Genomic DNA, 17,560 nt, shown 5'->3' with positions numbered 1-17,560 from the left:
CAACACATAAACCATATTCTCCCCCTATTTGTCTTCACTAATAGAATTTATGAAGAGAAAAAATAGAATAGTCCAAAATAAAGCAATACAAGCATAAAAAGAATAACAAAACTAGGCTTCAATCTTCTTTCCCATACTGCAACTCAAAAAGCTGGTTCTGAACAACTTCAATTTGTTCATCAAGGGTCTGAAAACGTGTGTCCATGCTTTGAAATCTGTTGTCAAAGTTTTGAAAATATGTAACACAAAGATCATGAAGGTTTCTTTGATTTTCAACAAAGTTGTACAGCCTATTGACCATGAAACTTTCAAAGGAAGACATTGAGGGAATCCTATTTCCTTTATGTCCAACATTTGTTCTAGCACCTAAGTCTGTAGCAAGGTGTTCTTCATCTTGAACATTCATATCAGTACCTTCAGCAGCTTTTTGATCTTCTTCATCATGTTCAACATGAACTCAACTTGAGGAACCACCTTGTTCACCATCCTTACTTACCCATCTTCCATTAATCTTGGTAAAACCCATCTTGCTTAGTAAACCATTGTTCACTTCATGTGTTGATTTCACCAAGTCAGATGTTTCATCCTCAAGGTTCACTTCAAAATAGTTTAAGAATTTAGAAATAAAGGTAGCATAAGGATAATGATAGTCACTTAACCTCATATATTTTTGGATGTGTTCCTTGATAATATGGATCCAAATAATCTTGACTTTGCTCATTATGCAGTATATGTAAACAAGATCTTCCTCAGTGAGAACATAATGGTTGCTCCCTCTTGGTGTTAGAATCCAAGTGACAATGAGAGCCAACAACCTTTCATTCAATTTCAACCCTCCAACATAACAAGTTCTTACTTGTGCATGAGGATTCTTCAAACAGCTTTTGTAATATTGAATTTTGTTGAAATCTTCCACCACACCAATACTCCCTTTGTTGATTCTTAACCCAGCATACTTTAGGCCAGTCACAGCAGCCCATACCTCATGAGTAATCTCCATATCCACACCTTTGACATGAGAAACAAGATTGTTACCTTCAAACTTTAAATTGGTGTAGAAAACCCGAATAAGATTTGGATAGATGTTCCCCTTCATCTCTAAGAACCTTTTTAGCAGTTGTTCTTTGAGTAGTCTTCTCACATCATCCAGCTTTTGACTCTTCAACCAGCCAAAAGAGACAACTTTTGGATTGTTTATCACTTTTCTACTAGTTTCAAAGCGATATTTCTCAATCAATTCATTATATCCTGAAAACCAGCCTTCAAGACGCCCTCCTGATCTTACAACTCTAGTTTTAATCCTTTTTTATGATGGAGGAGTGGAATCCATGAAACCAGAATGAGAGAAATAAAAAAAAACAGAGGAGGATATGAGATGCAACAAGAGATATGCCAATGGGTTGTTTTTGTGTACAAAAAACAGTTGCAGAGAGTTTTTATAGCAAAATAGAAATCTTCCTTAATCATTTGGTTGCAGTGGGTTCCAGTCTTCAAGAGGAGAATTTTGGTCTTAAACAAGAGGGGGGTAAATTGTTTAAGAGAGGTTTTTGAAAACTTTTTCAGATTCAATGAAATTCTTTGTATAAATCCAGAACAAGAATCAAGTTAGCCAAGAACTCAAGCAGTTATGCAACAATACATAGAAAAACAATCGGTTGTTTCTTCGAAACAATCGGTTGTTTATATCAGATAAACTATAAAACAAAATTAAAAGGAGTTCAGAGTAAGAGAGAATCACACAAACAGCTTATACTGGTTCACTCTTAAGCCAAGAGCTACATCCAGTCCCCAGAATATCACTGGGTAATCCACTAAGCAATCAAACCAGATTACAAAACACAAACCACCAAAGTAGTGATCTTGAACCCTTCAAGAAACACACTACCTTTGGCAAACCACACCAAGAGTATTGATCTTGAACACCTCAAGAACACACAATACTCCTTGACAACACACCATAAGTACAGTAGGTTTAGAAAGGATTACACCTGATCACAGTACAATCTGAATTGAATACAATTGCAATCATATTCCACTCTCTCTTGAAAATCCAAAGCTTTATGTGGATCTTGAAATCTTAGAATCAAATATGTCAAACTGAATTTCTCAAAATTGTTTCTTTCTTTTGTTTGAAAACATAAACAAACCATTTATATTTTCCAAAGATGGTCAAAACATTTAATGAAGGAGCGTATTCAGTTAGAAAACATTTAAAACAGATTCATCATTCAAAACTGAATTCTGTTAGGATTTTCAAAGAAACAATCGGTTGAAATCACGAAACAACCGATTGTTTTGGCTTGACAGTTAAGTTAACCAAACCAAACACCTTTCAACCTTTTTCAAAAACTCCTAAGAGTAAAACAACCATTTGATTCGACAAAACAACAGGTTGTTTTTCACTTAGTTGGAAAAATACTTAATTTCAAAAAGGTTTTAAATCACATCAGTTTTAGATTCAACAAAGGAGTGGATCACACTCTATTCTACCTAGATCCGACCCAAACACAGCAGCAACACCAGCCTTTCATCAAACACCTTTGATTTGGATTCTTCAAAGCACTTGATCAACATCCTTCGGTTCTCGGTCTCTCAGTCTTAGGTGAATGCCAAATGAGGGGGGTAATTGCAAAAGACACTCCGACACTCAAGTCAGTAAAAGGGGGATTCGACACTCGAGGGTGTACAGTGATAATGACGTGCCTTTCTTCTTGGAATGTGTACTATTTATATTATTTTAATGGGCTTACCTTATTGGGTTAGATTAGTGGGGTGGATCGCACTTAGGAGTGTATTACCTAATTCTTAATGGCGGTTTAGCTTTACTGACCTTGGTTTGAGCGTTAATGGATTAAGTGTGTCGGTCCGCCTGCCCGTCCGTGCAGGTCTCGGTCAGCTCGGTCAGGGAGACCGAGTCATGGTAGTAACCGGTCGGTCCATACCATTACAGATTCTAAATTTGGTAGCAAAAACTTTAGTAGCTAATTAATTAGATACCAATTTAAAAAATATTTATCAATAATAGAAAATAATTTAGAAACCAATTATTTCTTTTAGTCTCTAAAATAGTATCTAATTTAATTATTATAGAAACTAATTATTTTTATTTCTAAAATTAATTTATATTATGATTTTCTAGTAGTATTCACATTCATTTTATAAATTATGCATAGTAACTAATATGTATTTCACAATTTTAGCTATGATAAATTTGAATATTACATGAAATAACAGTATTGAAGATATCTCAAAAATGTCTAATATATTATTTATCACACACAAAAATGTAAAAGAAAAATATAAATCTTATAAAAAATACATCAATATAAAACAGATCATTATAAAAAAAACTATGAATATTAATTATTAATTAAATTAAAAATTATTGATATATAATAAATAATTTTTAAATTAATATCTAATTAACTATTTTATCTTGGTATTTTTATTAATTTATTAAATGTGTAATAAAGTGCGTTGCAAAAAATATGCCATTTTATTCTATAAAAAAGAAGTATAAACATGATGTTGGGATGGTCAACTGAAGCAGATGATGAGTCAATTTAAACTCTTTATTATCTCCCAAAAACACTGTCAAAGAGAATATATTTGAAGGAAACACACAAACAAAGAAAAAAGCTGTTATTACCAATCATTTCTAGAAGAAAAATTAAGATATATTTTTTACTTGACCAAACTGAAATTCTGTGATTCCCACTCTAATTTATTTGAAACTTGTAACATATATAATTTTATGAATGTTGTGGTTGTTCTTTATATACTTAAAATATATATTATGGAAGTAAATTTTGTCTCTCTTAATACTTTTCACTATATATATATAAAAAATAGTAATAGATGGGAAATTATCAATTTCCTATCTTGTACTATTTATATTTTTATTTCTCCAACTAGCACTTTTTTGTTTTTATTTTTCTATCTAGCACCCTTTTGTTTTTATTTCTCTATTTAACACTCTTTTGTTTTTTATTTTCCTATCTAGCACCATTTAAAAAATACATAAATAAATAATAATTTTTTTTTATAATTTTAATTTTGAATGCATTAAAAAATAAATATTTTTAATATTTAAAATAGTTAGAAATATAGTTAATGAATAAAGAAATGAGTTTTTAAAAAATCAAAATAAAAAAAGTAATAAATTTAAAATATTTAGTTTAAAATTATTTTTTTAAAAATGAAGAAAATAAAAATTAAACCCTACAACAACGTAAAAGTTGAATCTATAAACATAAATTAGTATTTATTTTTATTATTATTGATGATGTAATCATGTTAATTTCAAGTAAAATACAGGACATAATTATAAAAAAAATATAGTCAATTAGTATTAAATTAATAGTGGACACACAAATAATATTGAAGTGTCTACCTTAAATGCAAAATCCTAAAAAAAAACTAATGCAAATGTTACACTTAATGCTTAAAAATGAAAAAAAAATGCAAAAATAAACAAGTCTAGAAAATAAAAACAACAACAATAAAATAAAATAAAAACAGAAATAAATAAAGAATGGTAGAAAAAAAATAATAACTAAAAACATAAAAGATATAAAATTAAGGCAAAACAAAATAAGATAAAGATAAAAAATAAAAAAATCCAAATAAGATAAATATAAGAGATATAAGGCGATACTAAATAAGTATATGTTGATCATAAAAAGGAAAATAAATGAAAGATGATCATTTATTTAATATTTTCTTCAATGTTACATTAAATAGTTTGTGCAAAATGAAATATAATTAATGACGAGAAGTGCAAAATCCAGTGACAAGTTCTTTATGTGTGTCCTGGTGTTTGACAATATGAACATTTTTTGTTGGTTGTTCTCCTATGTCCATATCAGTCTTTATTCAACTTGTTTTCTTTATAATTATGTCCTGTATTTTTTACTTGAAATTAACATTATTACATTATTAATAATAATAAAAATAAATACTAATTTATGTTTATAGATTCAAATTTTATGTTGTTGTAGAGTTTAATTTTTTATTTTCTTCATTCTTAAAAAAATAATTTTTAAACTAAATATTTTAAATGTATTACTTTTTTATTTATATTTTGTAAAAACTCATTTCTTTATTCATTAATTATATTTATAACTATTTTAAATATTAAAAATATTTATTTTTTAATGCATTCAAAATTAAAATTATAAAAAAAAAATAATTTATTATTTATTTATTTATTTATTTTTAAAATTGTGCTAGATAGGGAAATAAAAAATAAAAGAGTGTTAGATAGGGAAATAAAAACAAAAGAGTCCTAGATAAGGAAATAAAAACAAACTGATACTAGATAGGGAAATAAAAGTGTAAATAATGATAGATATGAAATTTACTCGGAAATTTTACACCATATTTAACAAGCAAGGTATAATTAATTATGTAGATATATTTGGGCACTAATTCCTTCCATAGTAGGGTTAATCAAAGTTAAACCGAGACTAGTTCAATTTTAAAATAATTTTACATCCCAATAATTTAAAGTATTTATTATGAAAGAAAATATAATTTATATATTTAAAACAACTTATTTTCATTAGTCTTCCATTTTTCTCTTTAGTTTCACACCTGAACTATCCTTTTTGTCCGTTTGGTTGGACTTCTCATTGATCATTTTCTTAGTATTAATTCATCCTCTTGGTTTTACATTCACGTTGTTTGAAAGTCATTAAATAATTTTTCCGTGTTAGGTAAAAGTTCTTAGTCATATTTAATATATCGCTTGATAAAAATACTAATTTTATCTTAGAAATTTACAAACGTGAAAGATAAAGGAATATTTGTTATGGATAAAAAAACATCTTTAATGTATATATGATCCCAAAATGCCAAATAAATACGTTTTCAGTTCTTTAAACGAAAAAAATAATGATATTTAATTTAAAATATATTTTTTAATTTGAAGAATTTACTTTCAAATTTGAAGAAATTACTTTCAAATTTGAAGAACTAAAATCATAATTAAGTATAGTATTCTTGGTTGTTTCCTTGTGTTTTCATTGTACAATATTTTACTCGTTCAACGCGAATGGCATGGAAAAAGTAATGCAGTACACTGTAGTGGGAAGGTCTTGGTCTTCTCTAAGCTTGAGCAGATATTTGAAAAGCTCATAAATGTCTTAACCATATTGTATATAAAGCCATTGACCAGCTCTCTATATTTACATACTTCCACAAGATCAACTGCAAGGTGATAAAGATAAGCAAGAAGAAGAAAAGCAGAAAAATGGTTGAAGAGAGTTCATCCAAAAACACAAACAGCAGCCGTACAGGGCGTGTGACCAACACCACATTCTCAGCGGCTGGTAGCCTGGTAAAGCTTCTCCCCACAGGCACAGTCTTCGTGTTCCAGTTCCTCAACCCCGTTGTCACCAATAGCGGTCAATGCAACACCATCAACAAGTGGCTCAGCAGCATTCTACTTGTGCTCTGCGGCTTCAGTTGCGCCTTTTCTTCCTTCACTGATAGCTACACAGGCAGTGATAACCAGAGGCACTATGGCTTCGTAACCCGCAAGGGACTCTGGCCTTCTCCATCTTCCAACTCCGTTGACTTGTCAGGGTACAAACTCGGGGTTGCAGACTTTGTGCATGCTGCTCTATCTTTGTTAGTGTTTGCAGTGTTGGGGCTGTTGGACTCCAACACCGTGCACTGTTTCTACGCTAGTTTTGAGTCAACTCAGAAGAGTCTGCTTCAGGTGCTGCCCACAGTTATTGGGGTGTTTGCGGGTGGAGTGTTCATGATTTTCCCCAATACTCGCCATGGAATTGGATACCCTTTAACTTCTGATTCTAACCAAACCTCCCCAAAGTCCGAAGACACTACCGATCCTCAGAAAAATTCTATTGACAATGTTTAGTATTGATACTTTGCTGCCATTCCTGCATGCATGGCGTGAAATGTTACTGTATTATGGCTTTTCTGTTGCTTCTAGAGTGAATTGTCTTCTGTTTTTCACCCACTTGTACTGTGATAAGTAGTGTTTAATGGTTGAAACTTGGGTTAGCGTTGTGTATTTCACCAGTTTTGCTCTTCAGCAACTTGGATGTACTGTGTTTCTAATGTCTCTCTCAAAACTTATTAGTTTCCAATTTGGAAACATTTCAAAGGAGACTGCGTAAGTTGGTTCTTCTTTTGGGATTTTCTTTTGCCCACCACTTCTTTGTATGTCATTACAATATATGTTATTATTTTTTTAAAATAAATAAGTTCTGATATTATATATAATGCTTACATTTCTTAATTCTAAATTTTGAAATAATTTTTTTTAAATTTTAAAAAATGAGAAAATTATAGTTTCAATCTATGTAAATATATATTATTTTTATCCTTTTTCAAATTTGAAATCACTATTGTTTTAGTTCTTAATGAAAGATTTTATTTTCTAAATTTTTGGATTCAATCAAGTTTCAACCACTTTAAGAAAACACCTTTTCGTTTCTTTTTGCTGTTTTTGGGTCGGGTTTTGGTTGTGATATAAGTAGAGTCTTTTTAATTTTTCAGAAGCTGTTTTTTTCACTTGTATCAAATGAACGCGAATGAAGTAGTATTTTTATCTATATATAAAGGATTTCTCATTTTTAACTTGCTCTAAAAAAAAAAATTCTATTTTATTTTTATTTCATATTTTATTTTATTAATTTATTTTGGTTATTTGAACATTTTATAATTTCAGAAGTTAATAAAGTAGTTTTTAACTTTTTAAAATTTTATTTTATTTGTTGTCATTTATGGTTGAAATTGTCTCTCCTTATCGGCCCTCCTTTTCTCCCTCTTGCATCTGACAATGTCCGCGTCTTTCCTAATCTAGAACCCGATCGAAACAACCGAGGCTTGAGAAAGTCGCCGCCATTAGTCTGGTTGTTTTCGTTGATGACAGAAGGTGTTGTGTCCTTTAGGGCTAAAGGTCAAGTGGTAGAGGTGGAATTTTTTCTTGAAATTGAAAATGTGGAGTTTTTCTTATGTTCTAGTTCGTTTTAGTGCAAAGCTATGGATGTTGCAGTGGTCAACCTCGATTCCAATCTCTTCAAGGCCGGTTTTGCAATTATCGATCAATGGCGTCACTACACCAAAAAGTAAAATTAGTTGTAAAAGAAAGTGAAGATGATGCTAAAAACCCTAAATAGTGTCCAACAAGCCTTCATTATTAAAAAAATAAAAAATAAAGCGTGAGTAAGCATGGATTATATGGACATAAACTAAAAAAAAGAAAAAAAATTGCGTGAATCAAACGGTCACAATTGAAACTATAAATAATAAATAATAATAAAAATTTAAAATTTTGTAGGTTAAGCCCACGCAAACATAATATATATATATATATATATATATATTTAAATTAAATTTAAATATGTAATAAAATTATGAAGGTTAAGCTCACGCTTGTTTAAAAATTGTTTGTCCAATCCGTTGACTAAGTCCACGCTTCTTTGAATAAACAATATAAAATATAATTTTGTGTGGGCAACATGTAGGCTAACCCACGCTTGTTTAAAAATTATGTGGCCAACTTGTAGGCTAAACCCACGTTTCTTTGAATAAACAATATAAAATATAATTTTGTGTGGGCAGCATGTAGGCTAGGCCTACGCAAAAAACACACCATTTGTGTCCCACACACCTGCCACTATTTTTATGTTGAGCATATTAGCTTTCAAATTTTAATGATAACTACACTTTTGCGTCCATTTATTATAGCTAATATCCCTTTTTGACCCATGCTAATAAACATATTTTTTGTAGTGCGTGAAATCTTTGGGTTTCGTTTTCTTAATCATGGCTTAGAAAAAGGTCCACATGATTAGTTTAGTTTTTATTTAGTTTATATGCTACGGTGTTATGTTGAAATGTAGTTGCATTTGTTGTACTTAATTTTAACGATGATTAATAATTATTTTTATTGTATGTTTTTGTCCTATATTTTTGTGTAAGGTTATGTCTTTCTTGGTTTATTTTGTAGGTTTTGATGGAAGCAATTGCTTTGCGAAGAACAAAAGATATGACATTAATTTTAACGATGATTAATAATTATTCTTAGTATATGTTTATGTCTTATATTTTTGTGTAAGGTTGCATTTTTCCAGGATTATTTTGTAGGTTTTGACGGAAACAATTACTTTGCCAAGAATAAAAGATATGACATTGGTGTGTCTGCCACCTTAAACCATTGAGATTTGTTATGTTGAGCTTTCTATGGAAGAACCAAAGTTGTGTGATCGGGTGAAAAAGAAAATAAAGGCATTGTTGAAAAGAAGTTTTATCTATGAGAATAAGACTTCGTCAAATATGTACGTACTGATTTGAAATTGTGTAAATTCCAGTCAAAATGCAGCCTTACAATTAGTGAAGGTATAATTTTGGCTTACAAATATTTACTCAATAGTTTCCTCAACTTGATCCAATGAGTCAGTTAGGTTTCCCTAGACATTCTCTTTCAGTGCCATAATTTATTGAGCCTAAATTTGGTTTAAAAAAACATTATAATACTTAGCCATGATAATAAGTCCATTTTTTTTTTAATTTTGATAAGAATACACAGGTAAGAAAATAATAAATAAAATCTATAATTTTTAAAAACTTAAAAGTTATGGATGACATGTTTTATATAGAATTACAAAGGATGATTTAAAGGTAAATTATGTTTTCTACTTAAGTAATATCTTAAGTAATATAAATTTAATTAATTATCTTTATAATTTAATTAATAAAGATATTCATTAAGAATACTTTTTTTTTAATGTCAAAAAAATGAAAGACATCTGAATATTAATATTTTTATTTGGTATCTTAAGGAGAATTCATTATTGTAAAATAATAACATTTCAAATGAGTGTTTTCTCCTTTTTAGAACATAGGTATATAGACAAATTGATATTTAAAAGATACGAATACACATAAGTTTATGCTTCATTTCAATAAATATGAATACACATATGATTATGATGAAAATAAAAAAATGGAATATATATAATGATAATAACATTTTTTATTCATAATGTACTATAAATTTATATTGTTAATATAAGCGTACTAACTATAACATTGTTTATTCGAGTTTTAATATTAAACATAAATATATATAAATAAAAAAAATAAAAATGCGAATACACACGTCTGTGTTGTGTTTCCGTATTATAAATAAGGTAAAACATTTAAGTGCATTAATTAAAATAGTGTTTCAAATTATTACAAATGTTGATAAAATATGACTAATACTAATTTAATCACTATATAAATTAATTATTTTTTCTCTAAAATTGATTTTTATGATTTTTTTTAGTGATTATTTATTACTTTTTGTTTGATTCCTTTTCACTACACGAAACTCCTCTCCCCACAAAAAGATGTTAAACCAAGATTAAATGGAGTTTGATAAAATAATGCAAAATTTCATTCCAAACCAATCCAAATACCTTTTGTTGAGTTCGAAATCCTACTTGTTATTATCAACAAGGCATTCCTTACATCAAACACACAAAAATGTATTCCTGCACATTCATATATGGTTATTTCTTGCTTTTGTTCTCAAACTAAAAAAAAAAAGCAGAAAGTATTCAATAAGTGCAGATAGTTATGTATGTTACATTGATACACATTAGTTATATTTTATACACATATTAATATCAATACATTTATCAGATAATTAAAATTTTGGTAACTAATTAAGTATTAAGTTAGAAATTATTTATTAATAATATAAAATACTTTAAATATACTAATAATAATTTTTGAGTTCTAAAATAATATCTAATTTATTCAATTAATGATTTTTTTTTATAATTTTTTATATATTTTTAGATTAAGCAATATAATTTATCCTTTAAAATTTATATTATTTTTAATTAATTATATTATTATTTATTGCAAGTACTACAAGCATTTGTTTCATGTTTTTCGTCTAAATGTTTAGGTAAATTATCTTTAAGTGGTTTTCATTGTTAAATCTGTTAGTTATTAACAGGTTATGTAAAAAATAACACCACTTATTTTTATAAGCACAGTTAACTAATTTGGCACCCTTTCAAGAATTTAATCCGCAGAAAAGGAAGATGCATTTTTTATTTTCCAAAAAGGTTGGCCTACCTTGCGATGACGTTAAACGTAACCTCAATATTTAAGATAACGTTCATACTATAGGGGAGCCTCTGTTTTCACAATTTACATTTTAATGGCTAATTGACTTATAAAGAAAATTAAGGAGTTCTACAAGACGCGGAATTTTGATGTTAATTTGGTACACAAAATTAGTTTATTAAATTTTAAAAAATTTCAAAAGTCAGTTTGAAGAAGTGAATTCCAACATATTCGTATGTAAATGAATTAAATTTATTTACGTTACCGTTTCTAAGTTGTATTCTTACGTTGAATAATAAATTTGAATTTTGGTTTATCCTTCAATATTTTAGTAAGAGTTTTTGATGTGGATCAAGAATGTGTCTAAACTGGATCTTCCTTGAATATTGACTTCAGATTGATTGAGGTGTAAGATCTCTTAGTAAGTAATAGGTTGTTAAACCAACCTAAATTCTCTTACAGTATTACGAACCAACCAATCAATTTTATTAAAATAATTTTTAAAAACTATTATAAAACTGCTTAATACGTGAATTTGTATGAAATTATTCTACTCTAATAAGCGATTTTGAGTTTATTCCCAATGTACACATACATAAATATGTGGAGGAATAAGTCATAGATCATATTTTAGATTATATCTCTATAAACATTTCTTAAAAAATAAATTGAGTTTATCTTATGAGATAAAGTCAATATTTACCAAAAACTCATTTAAATTATTCAGTAGTAGTTGAAGTGTTTATTTTTTTATCAGCAAGTTGAAGTGTATTTTTGTTTGATAAGCACTAGTTCAACTGTATCAATTAATGACTAATGGGTGTATTGTTATTCCCTATAAGAAAATCATAAAATAGAAACTAATTTTATAAACTAAAAGTAATTAGTTCCTATAGTTGTACCTGTACCGGTAGGCACCGGACGAACGCACGTAGCCGACCGACCGATCGAACGCATAATAAATGTAAGTGCACCCCGTAACAAGTTAAAGCAGTTAAGATACACCTCCGCAAAATAAGGAATACGCGTTAAAAGAAGATATGTTCCCCGGGTATTCCGGAGCACGATTGACAAAACCTATCCATAACCATCCCAAGCCCAAGGGATAGAAAGCCCATTAGACAATCCTATAAATACTATGCTCAAGCCAGAGAAAGGTATCCTATAAATACTAACGACATTGCAACCATCCATGTCGATCAAAAAACCGCTAGAGAATGTTATGTCGCAAGTTTGAAAAGTGAGCCAACTCGACGACTCTACACAACCAATCCGGACGACCGAGTCCCACAAAAACGAGGACGGTCCCCCACTCGGCATTCCGGACGGCACATGTCCCGTCGTCAGATGATAGCCCTTGTTGACCTCGACCCTCGTATGGACGATCCCCGTATGGAAGCAGGAGAAGACTTGCATCCATTCCCGCTTCGCGATGATCGCCACACTACGCACATCGGCACTTCGCTGAAACCGGACGACGAATGGCCATCGGGACGACACTTGTTAAAAATGCCGATCTGTTCGCCTGGACGGCCGCTGATATGCCTGGTGTAGACCCACAGGTTATCACTCACCGATTATCACTGTATAAAGAGGCTAGGCCAATAGCTCAAAAGAAAAGACATCTAGGCGAGGAACGACGTCAAGCCGCACGTGACAAAGCGGATAAATTATTACAAGCTGGATTCATTCGGAAAGCCCATTACACCACATGGCTCGCCAACGTGGTTATGGTAAAGAAAGCGAACGGAAAATGGCGAATGTGCGTTGATTACACGGACCTCAATAAGGCATGCCCAAAAGACTCTTACCCTCTACCTACCATTGATCGTCTCGTTGATGGAGCGGCCGGACATCACATCCTCAGCTTCCTTGACGCCTATTCAGGTTATAATCAAATCCAAATGCATCCGGCCGACCGAAAGAAGACAGCCTTCATGACTGATTCCAATAATTTCTACTATGAAGTTATGCCCTTCGGACTCAAAAATGCCGGGGCCACTTATCAAAGACTAATGGACCATGTATTCCACGACATGATCGGCAGGAATGTTGAAGTCTATGTTGATGACATTGTCGTCAAGTCCGACTCATGCAAACAACATATTGCTGACCTAAAAGAAGTTTTTCAGGCCCTCCGCCAACACCAGATGCGACTCAATCCTGACAAGTGTGCGTTCGGCGTCGAGGGGGGCAAGTTCTTAGGTTTTATGCTAACTCATAGAGGCATCGAAGCTAACCCCGAGAAATGTAAAACTATCTCCGAAATGAGAAGTCCCAACTCCATTCAGGAAATTCAGAGACTTATCGGCCGACTCACCGCTCTATCCAGATTTGTTCCTAAACTTGCCGAACGAACGAGACCCATCGTCCGACTATTGAAAAAAGCATTCCGCTTTGAGTGGTCGACCGAATGCGAAGAAATTTTCCTCCAATTGAAAACTTTTCTATCTTCCCCGCCGGTCATCCAGAAACCGGACGCCCGAGAGCCCATTATAGTCTACCTCGCCGTTTCACACGAAGTCGTCAGTTCAGTCTTAGTGCAAGAAATTAATTTTGAAGAACGGCCAGTTTATTTCGTCAGCCGCGCCCTCCATGGCGTCGAAATCCGATACCAAACGATCGAAAAAGTAGCTATGGCTCTCGTTATTACCGCCCGACGAATGCGGATGTATTTTCAAAATCATCGTATTATTGTTCGGACGAATTACCCCATAGTAAAGATTCTCACTAAACCAGATTTAGCCGGACGAATGATCGGATGGACGATAGAACTATCCGAATTCCATATTCAGTACCAACCACGAGGGGCCATCAAGTCGCAAGCTCTTGCTGATTTCGCAGCCGAACTCACTCCTTCCTCAGCCGAGACTGAACACTCATCGTGGATCCTATACGTGGACGGCTCCTCCAACGAAAGGTTGTGCGGCGCTGGAGTCGTTTTGGAAGGCCCCGACGAGATTGTCATCGAGCAAGCCCTAAAATTCGATTTCAAAACTTCAAACAATCAGGCTGAATATGAAGCCATCTTAGCCGGTCTACGCCTTGCTCCAGAATTGGAAATCACTAAGTTAATTTGTAAAAGTGATTCTAGGCTAGTCATCGGTCAACTTAATGACGAATATGAAGTCCGAGAAAGCTTTTTACAGCGATACTATCATTAGTCAAACAGTCGATGAGCACCTTTTCTAAAATTTCCATGCAGCATGTTCGACGCGATCACAATACTCGCGCGGACGCCTTGTCCCGTTTGGCAACCACGAAGTGTAAAGGAATGCATAGGTCGGTCATCCATGTTACACTTACACGCCCAAGCATCGACCTACAGGAATGCCTGACGACCGACGCGGAATCTACTTGGATTACCCCAATCAAGCAATATTTACTCGACGACACATGTAGTCCTCTCGGCGAAAAAACCATGAAGCTGCAAGCCGCCCGTTTTGTCTTAATTGGCGACGACCTTTACCGCTGAGGTTACACCCGACCACTCCTTAAATGTTTGACACCCGACCAAGCTTCCTATGTTGTCCGATAATTGCACGAAGGAATTTGCGGAACTCACTCCGGCGCACGAACAATGGCAGCCAAAGTATTCCGGGCCGGATACTACTGGCCGACCGTCCAAGGCGACTGCACCAATTTCGTCCAAAAATGTCTTAAATGCCAAGAGTATGGCACTTTGTCCCATCAAAAACCTGAGGAACTTCATTTTATGCTATCACCTTGGCCGTTCGTCCAATGGGGTATGGACATCATTGGCCCCTTCGCCCCCGGTAAAGGCCAGTGTAAATTCTTACTGGTCGGCATTGATTACTTCACCAAGTGGATCGAAGCCGAGTCTCTGACGGCGATCACCGCCCGCAATGTCCAAAATTTCGTATGAAAAAATATCGTTTGCCGCTTCGGGCTTCCACAGATCATCATCACCGATAACGGTCGGCAATTCACCGACCGGACGTTAGCTGAATTTTACGAGAAGCTCCACATCAAACACATCGCTAGTTCAGTCGAACATCCGCAAACAAACGGACAAGCAGAAGTTGCAAACAAGGTCATCCTGAACGAACTGAAGAAACGTCTCGGTCCAGCAAAAGGTAACTGGACGGAAGAACTCTTAGAGGTCTTATGGGCATATCGTTGTACTCCTCAGACGACTACACAAGAAACGCCGTACAGCCTGACGTATGGTACCGAAGCTATGATTCCCGTCGAGATTGGAGAACCTTCTCTCCGCCGACAAACCCTTGATCTTGATCTAAACAAGGAAAGTCTCTCGGTCGACCTCGATCTCATCAACGAACTTCGGGACAAGTGTAGAATTAGAGAAGAAGCATGCAAAATTCGGGCGGCCAGACGATACAACTCCAAGGTCAAACCGAGACTGTTCCACAAAGGCGACTTAGTATGGCTGATGCGGAGTAGCGCCAGAAAGGAAGGAGGCAAGTTCTCTAGCAACTGGGAAGGACCGTTCCGCATAGCAGATATGGCAGCTGGTGGAGCCTATTACTTAGAACATTTATCTGGGAAGGACATACCTGTTGGGTTTAATAGTGCCAAAGTTCAAGAGGGGGGGTGAATTGACCTTTTAAAAACTTCTTCGCAGAAACAGTGTTTAACCCAGTTTTACAGAAAATAAATCGATTTATGTAAAAATGAACAGATTTATTTCAGCACTGTTTTTGTTTGAAAAGCTTTTAATTCAGCAAGATTAATCACAAGATTATGCAGTGAAAATTTCCAGCAGCACACACACAAATATCAGATTTGAAAAACAGTGAAACACAAAACTGCAAGCTTCAATTTCAAGCAAGTGATTAAGGTTCAATTGATAGCATGCTAATTAATTGAGTGATCTTTGCAAACAAGCTGTTCCAGTGGCTTTTAACAGACTATGAATGTTCTTCTTGATGTTAAGCAATTTTTCAGAAACTAAGAACACTTAATCACAGAACAGCAAGCTTCAACTTTAAGCAATTGTTTAAGGTTCAATTAATGGCATTGACAGTTTCTTGAGCAACCTATCACAGTCAATCTGTTCCAGGGGCTTTTAGCAGATTTTATATGTTCTTATCAGATTAAAACAGCTTTTTCAGAAATCAAGAACAGTATGCACAGCGCCCAGAAAGAACAGATTTATTTTCAATTGAACAGATTTATTTCTTTGCTGTTTTATCAGTTATGCAGAAACGAAATTGCAGAGAGAGAGAGGATGAACACAAACAATTATACTGGTTCACTCAACCTGAGCTACATCCAGTCTTCACCAACAACAGGTGGAATTCACTAACACACAGTACAATCAAGTACACTTCCCACTGTTCTTGAAACCTACAAGAACTTAGGTACTCTTGCTGAAAAAACCTATTTCAGCACTCATACACACACATCCACTCTCCAAGAACACCTATCAAGAAGAGGATTCAACCAAACTATTACAAGTAATAAGAAGTGAAACGACTACACCTGATTGAGGTAACAAAGATCTGCCTTAACCCAGTAGGCAAGATTGCTAGAACAGTAGCTGCACCTCACACCAAGCTTTTGGAACCAAACCAAGAACAAGCACTTTTTGATTTTTGAAATCTTTGAAGAACAAATGCTAATCCTTGAAAACACTTAACTCTCTGCTGTCAAAACTTGTTTTTTGCAAATGTATAAACTGTTTGAATCGTTATTAAACTCAGAAAACAAGTTTGCATTTTATAGAAAGCCAGCTTATAACAGAATTTTGAAAAACAGTTAAAGCTGTTATAAAATGAACAGATTGAAAATAAAATGAACTGATTTATTTTCAAAAGCAGTTAGAGAAACTGTTAAGTGAGGAGACTTAGTCAACCATTCTGGTGCTTAGATAAAACTGAAAAACGTTTAAGTATGATATGGCACCAGAGGCAAAAAAGAATCTATTCATTTACAGATGAACAGATTTATTTTTCAAAACGAAAACAGAGGAAGTTTAACTATTTGAAACTCAGTCGTTTTGAAAAGAAGAAGACTCAGTCAAAATACCTGATGCACAAAATCAAATTTTTACAAGACTTTAGCCAAGGCATCAGTGAAGAAAATGAATTTGTTTATTTAGAAAAGAACAGATTTATTTTTATGCAGTAAAACGTGTTTTTGTGTAAAACATGTGAAAAACAGTTTTAGAAAACTCATGCTTGTTCTTAACACATGGCCAGTGGTTATGAGGTGAGATACTCAGCAAAAAGCTACTCTTAGACAATCTCTAAGCACTAACTAAGACACACTTAAAGCAAAGCACAAAATACATGGAAAGTACATAAATGTCTTCATCAAACACAGCATACAAGACTTCATCAAACACAATCTTGAAGGGGCAGCAACCATCTTCAACAATACCGAGAACGTGGAATGCCACGCATCTCAAATTTTATTACAATTGAACTTAATAAAAGTGTACTCTTTCCTCGCTCGGTCGGTTTTTTCCCTAAGG

General features: G+C 33.1%; 2 protein-coding genes across 2 annotated transcripts; both read left to right on the top strand.

Moving 5' to 3' along the window:
• Positions 1–6,154: 6,154 nt before the first annotated feature.
• On the top strand, positions 6,155–7,232 carry LOC137806928 (protein DMP2-like). Its single transcript, XM_068607322.1, has one exon. The coding sequence runs from the start codon at positions 6,254–6,256 to the stop codon at positions 6,884–6,886; it is 633 nt and encodes a 210-aa protein (XP_068463423.1). The 5' UTR covers positions 6,155–6,253; the 3' UTR covers positions 6,887–7,232.
• A 6,504-nt stretch (positions 7,233–13,736) lies between these two features.
• Positions 13,737–14,264, top strand: LOC137839422 (uncharacterized). Its single transcript, XM_068648539.1, has one exon. It carries the CDS (start codon positions 13,737–13,739, stop codon positions 14,262–14,264), a length of 528 nt encoding a protein of 175 aa, XP_068504640.1.
• Positions 14,265–17,560: the final 3,296 nt, after the last annotated feature.

Source organism: Phaseolus vulgaris, chromosome 3 (genome assembly GCF_000499845.2).
Source record: "Phaseolus vulgaris cultivar G19833 chromosome 3, P. vulgaris v2.0, whole genome shotgun sequence".
Lineage (NCBI taxonomy): Eukaryota > Viridiplantae > Streptophyta > Magnoliopsida > Fabales > Fabaceae > Phaseolus > Phaseolus vulgaris.
The sequence above is the reverse complement of the archived record's forward strand: the minus strand, read 5'-3'. Positions and strand labels throughout refer to the sequence as shown.

What these genes read in the sequence shown, in the direction of transcription:
- LOC137839422 (XM_068648539.1), top strand. Translation starts at nt 13,737, where the DNA reads ATGGCTCTCGTTATTACCGCCCGACGAATGCGGATGTATTTTCAAAAT.
- LOC137806928 (XM_068607322.1), top strand. Translation starts at nt 6,254, where the DNA reads ATGGTTGAAGAGAGTTCATCCAAAAACACAAACAGCAGCCGTACAGGG.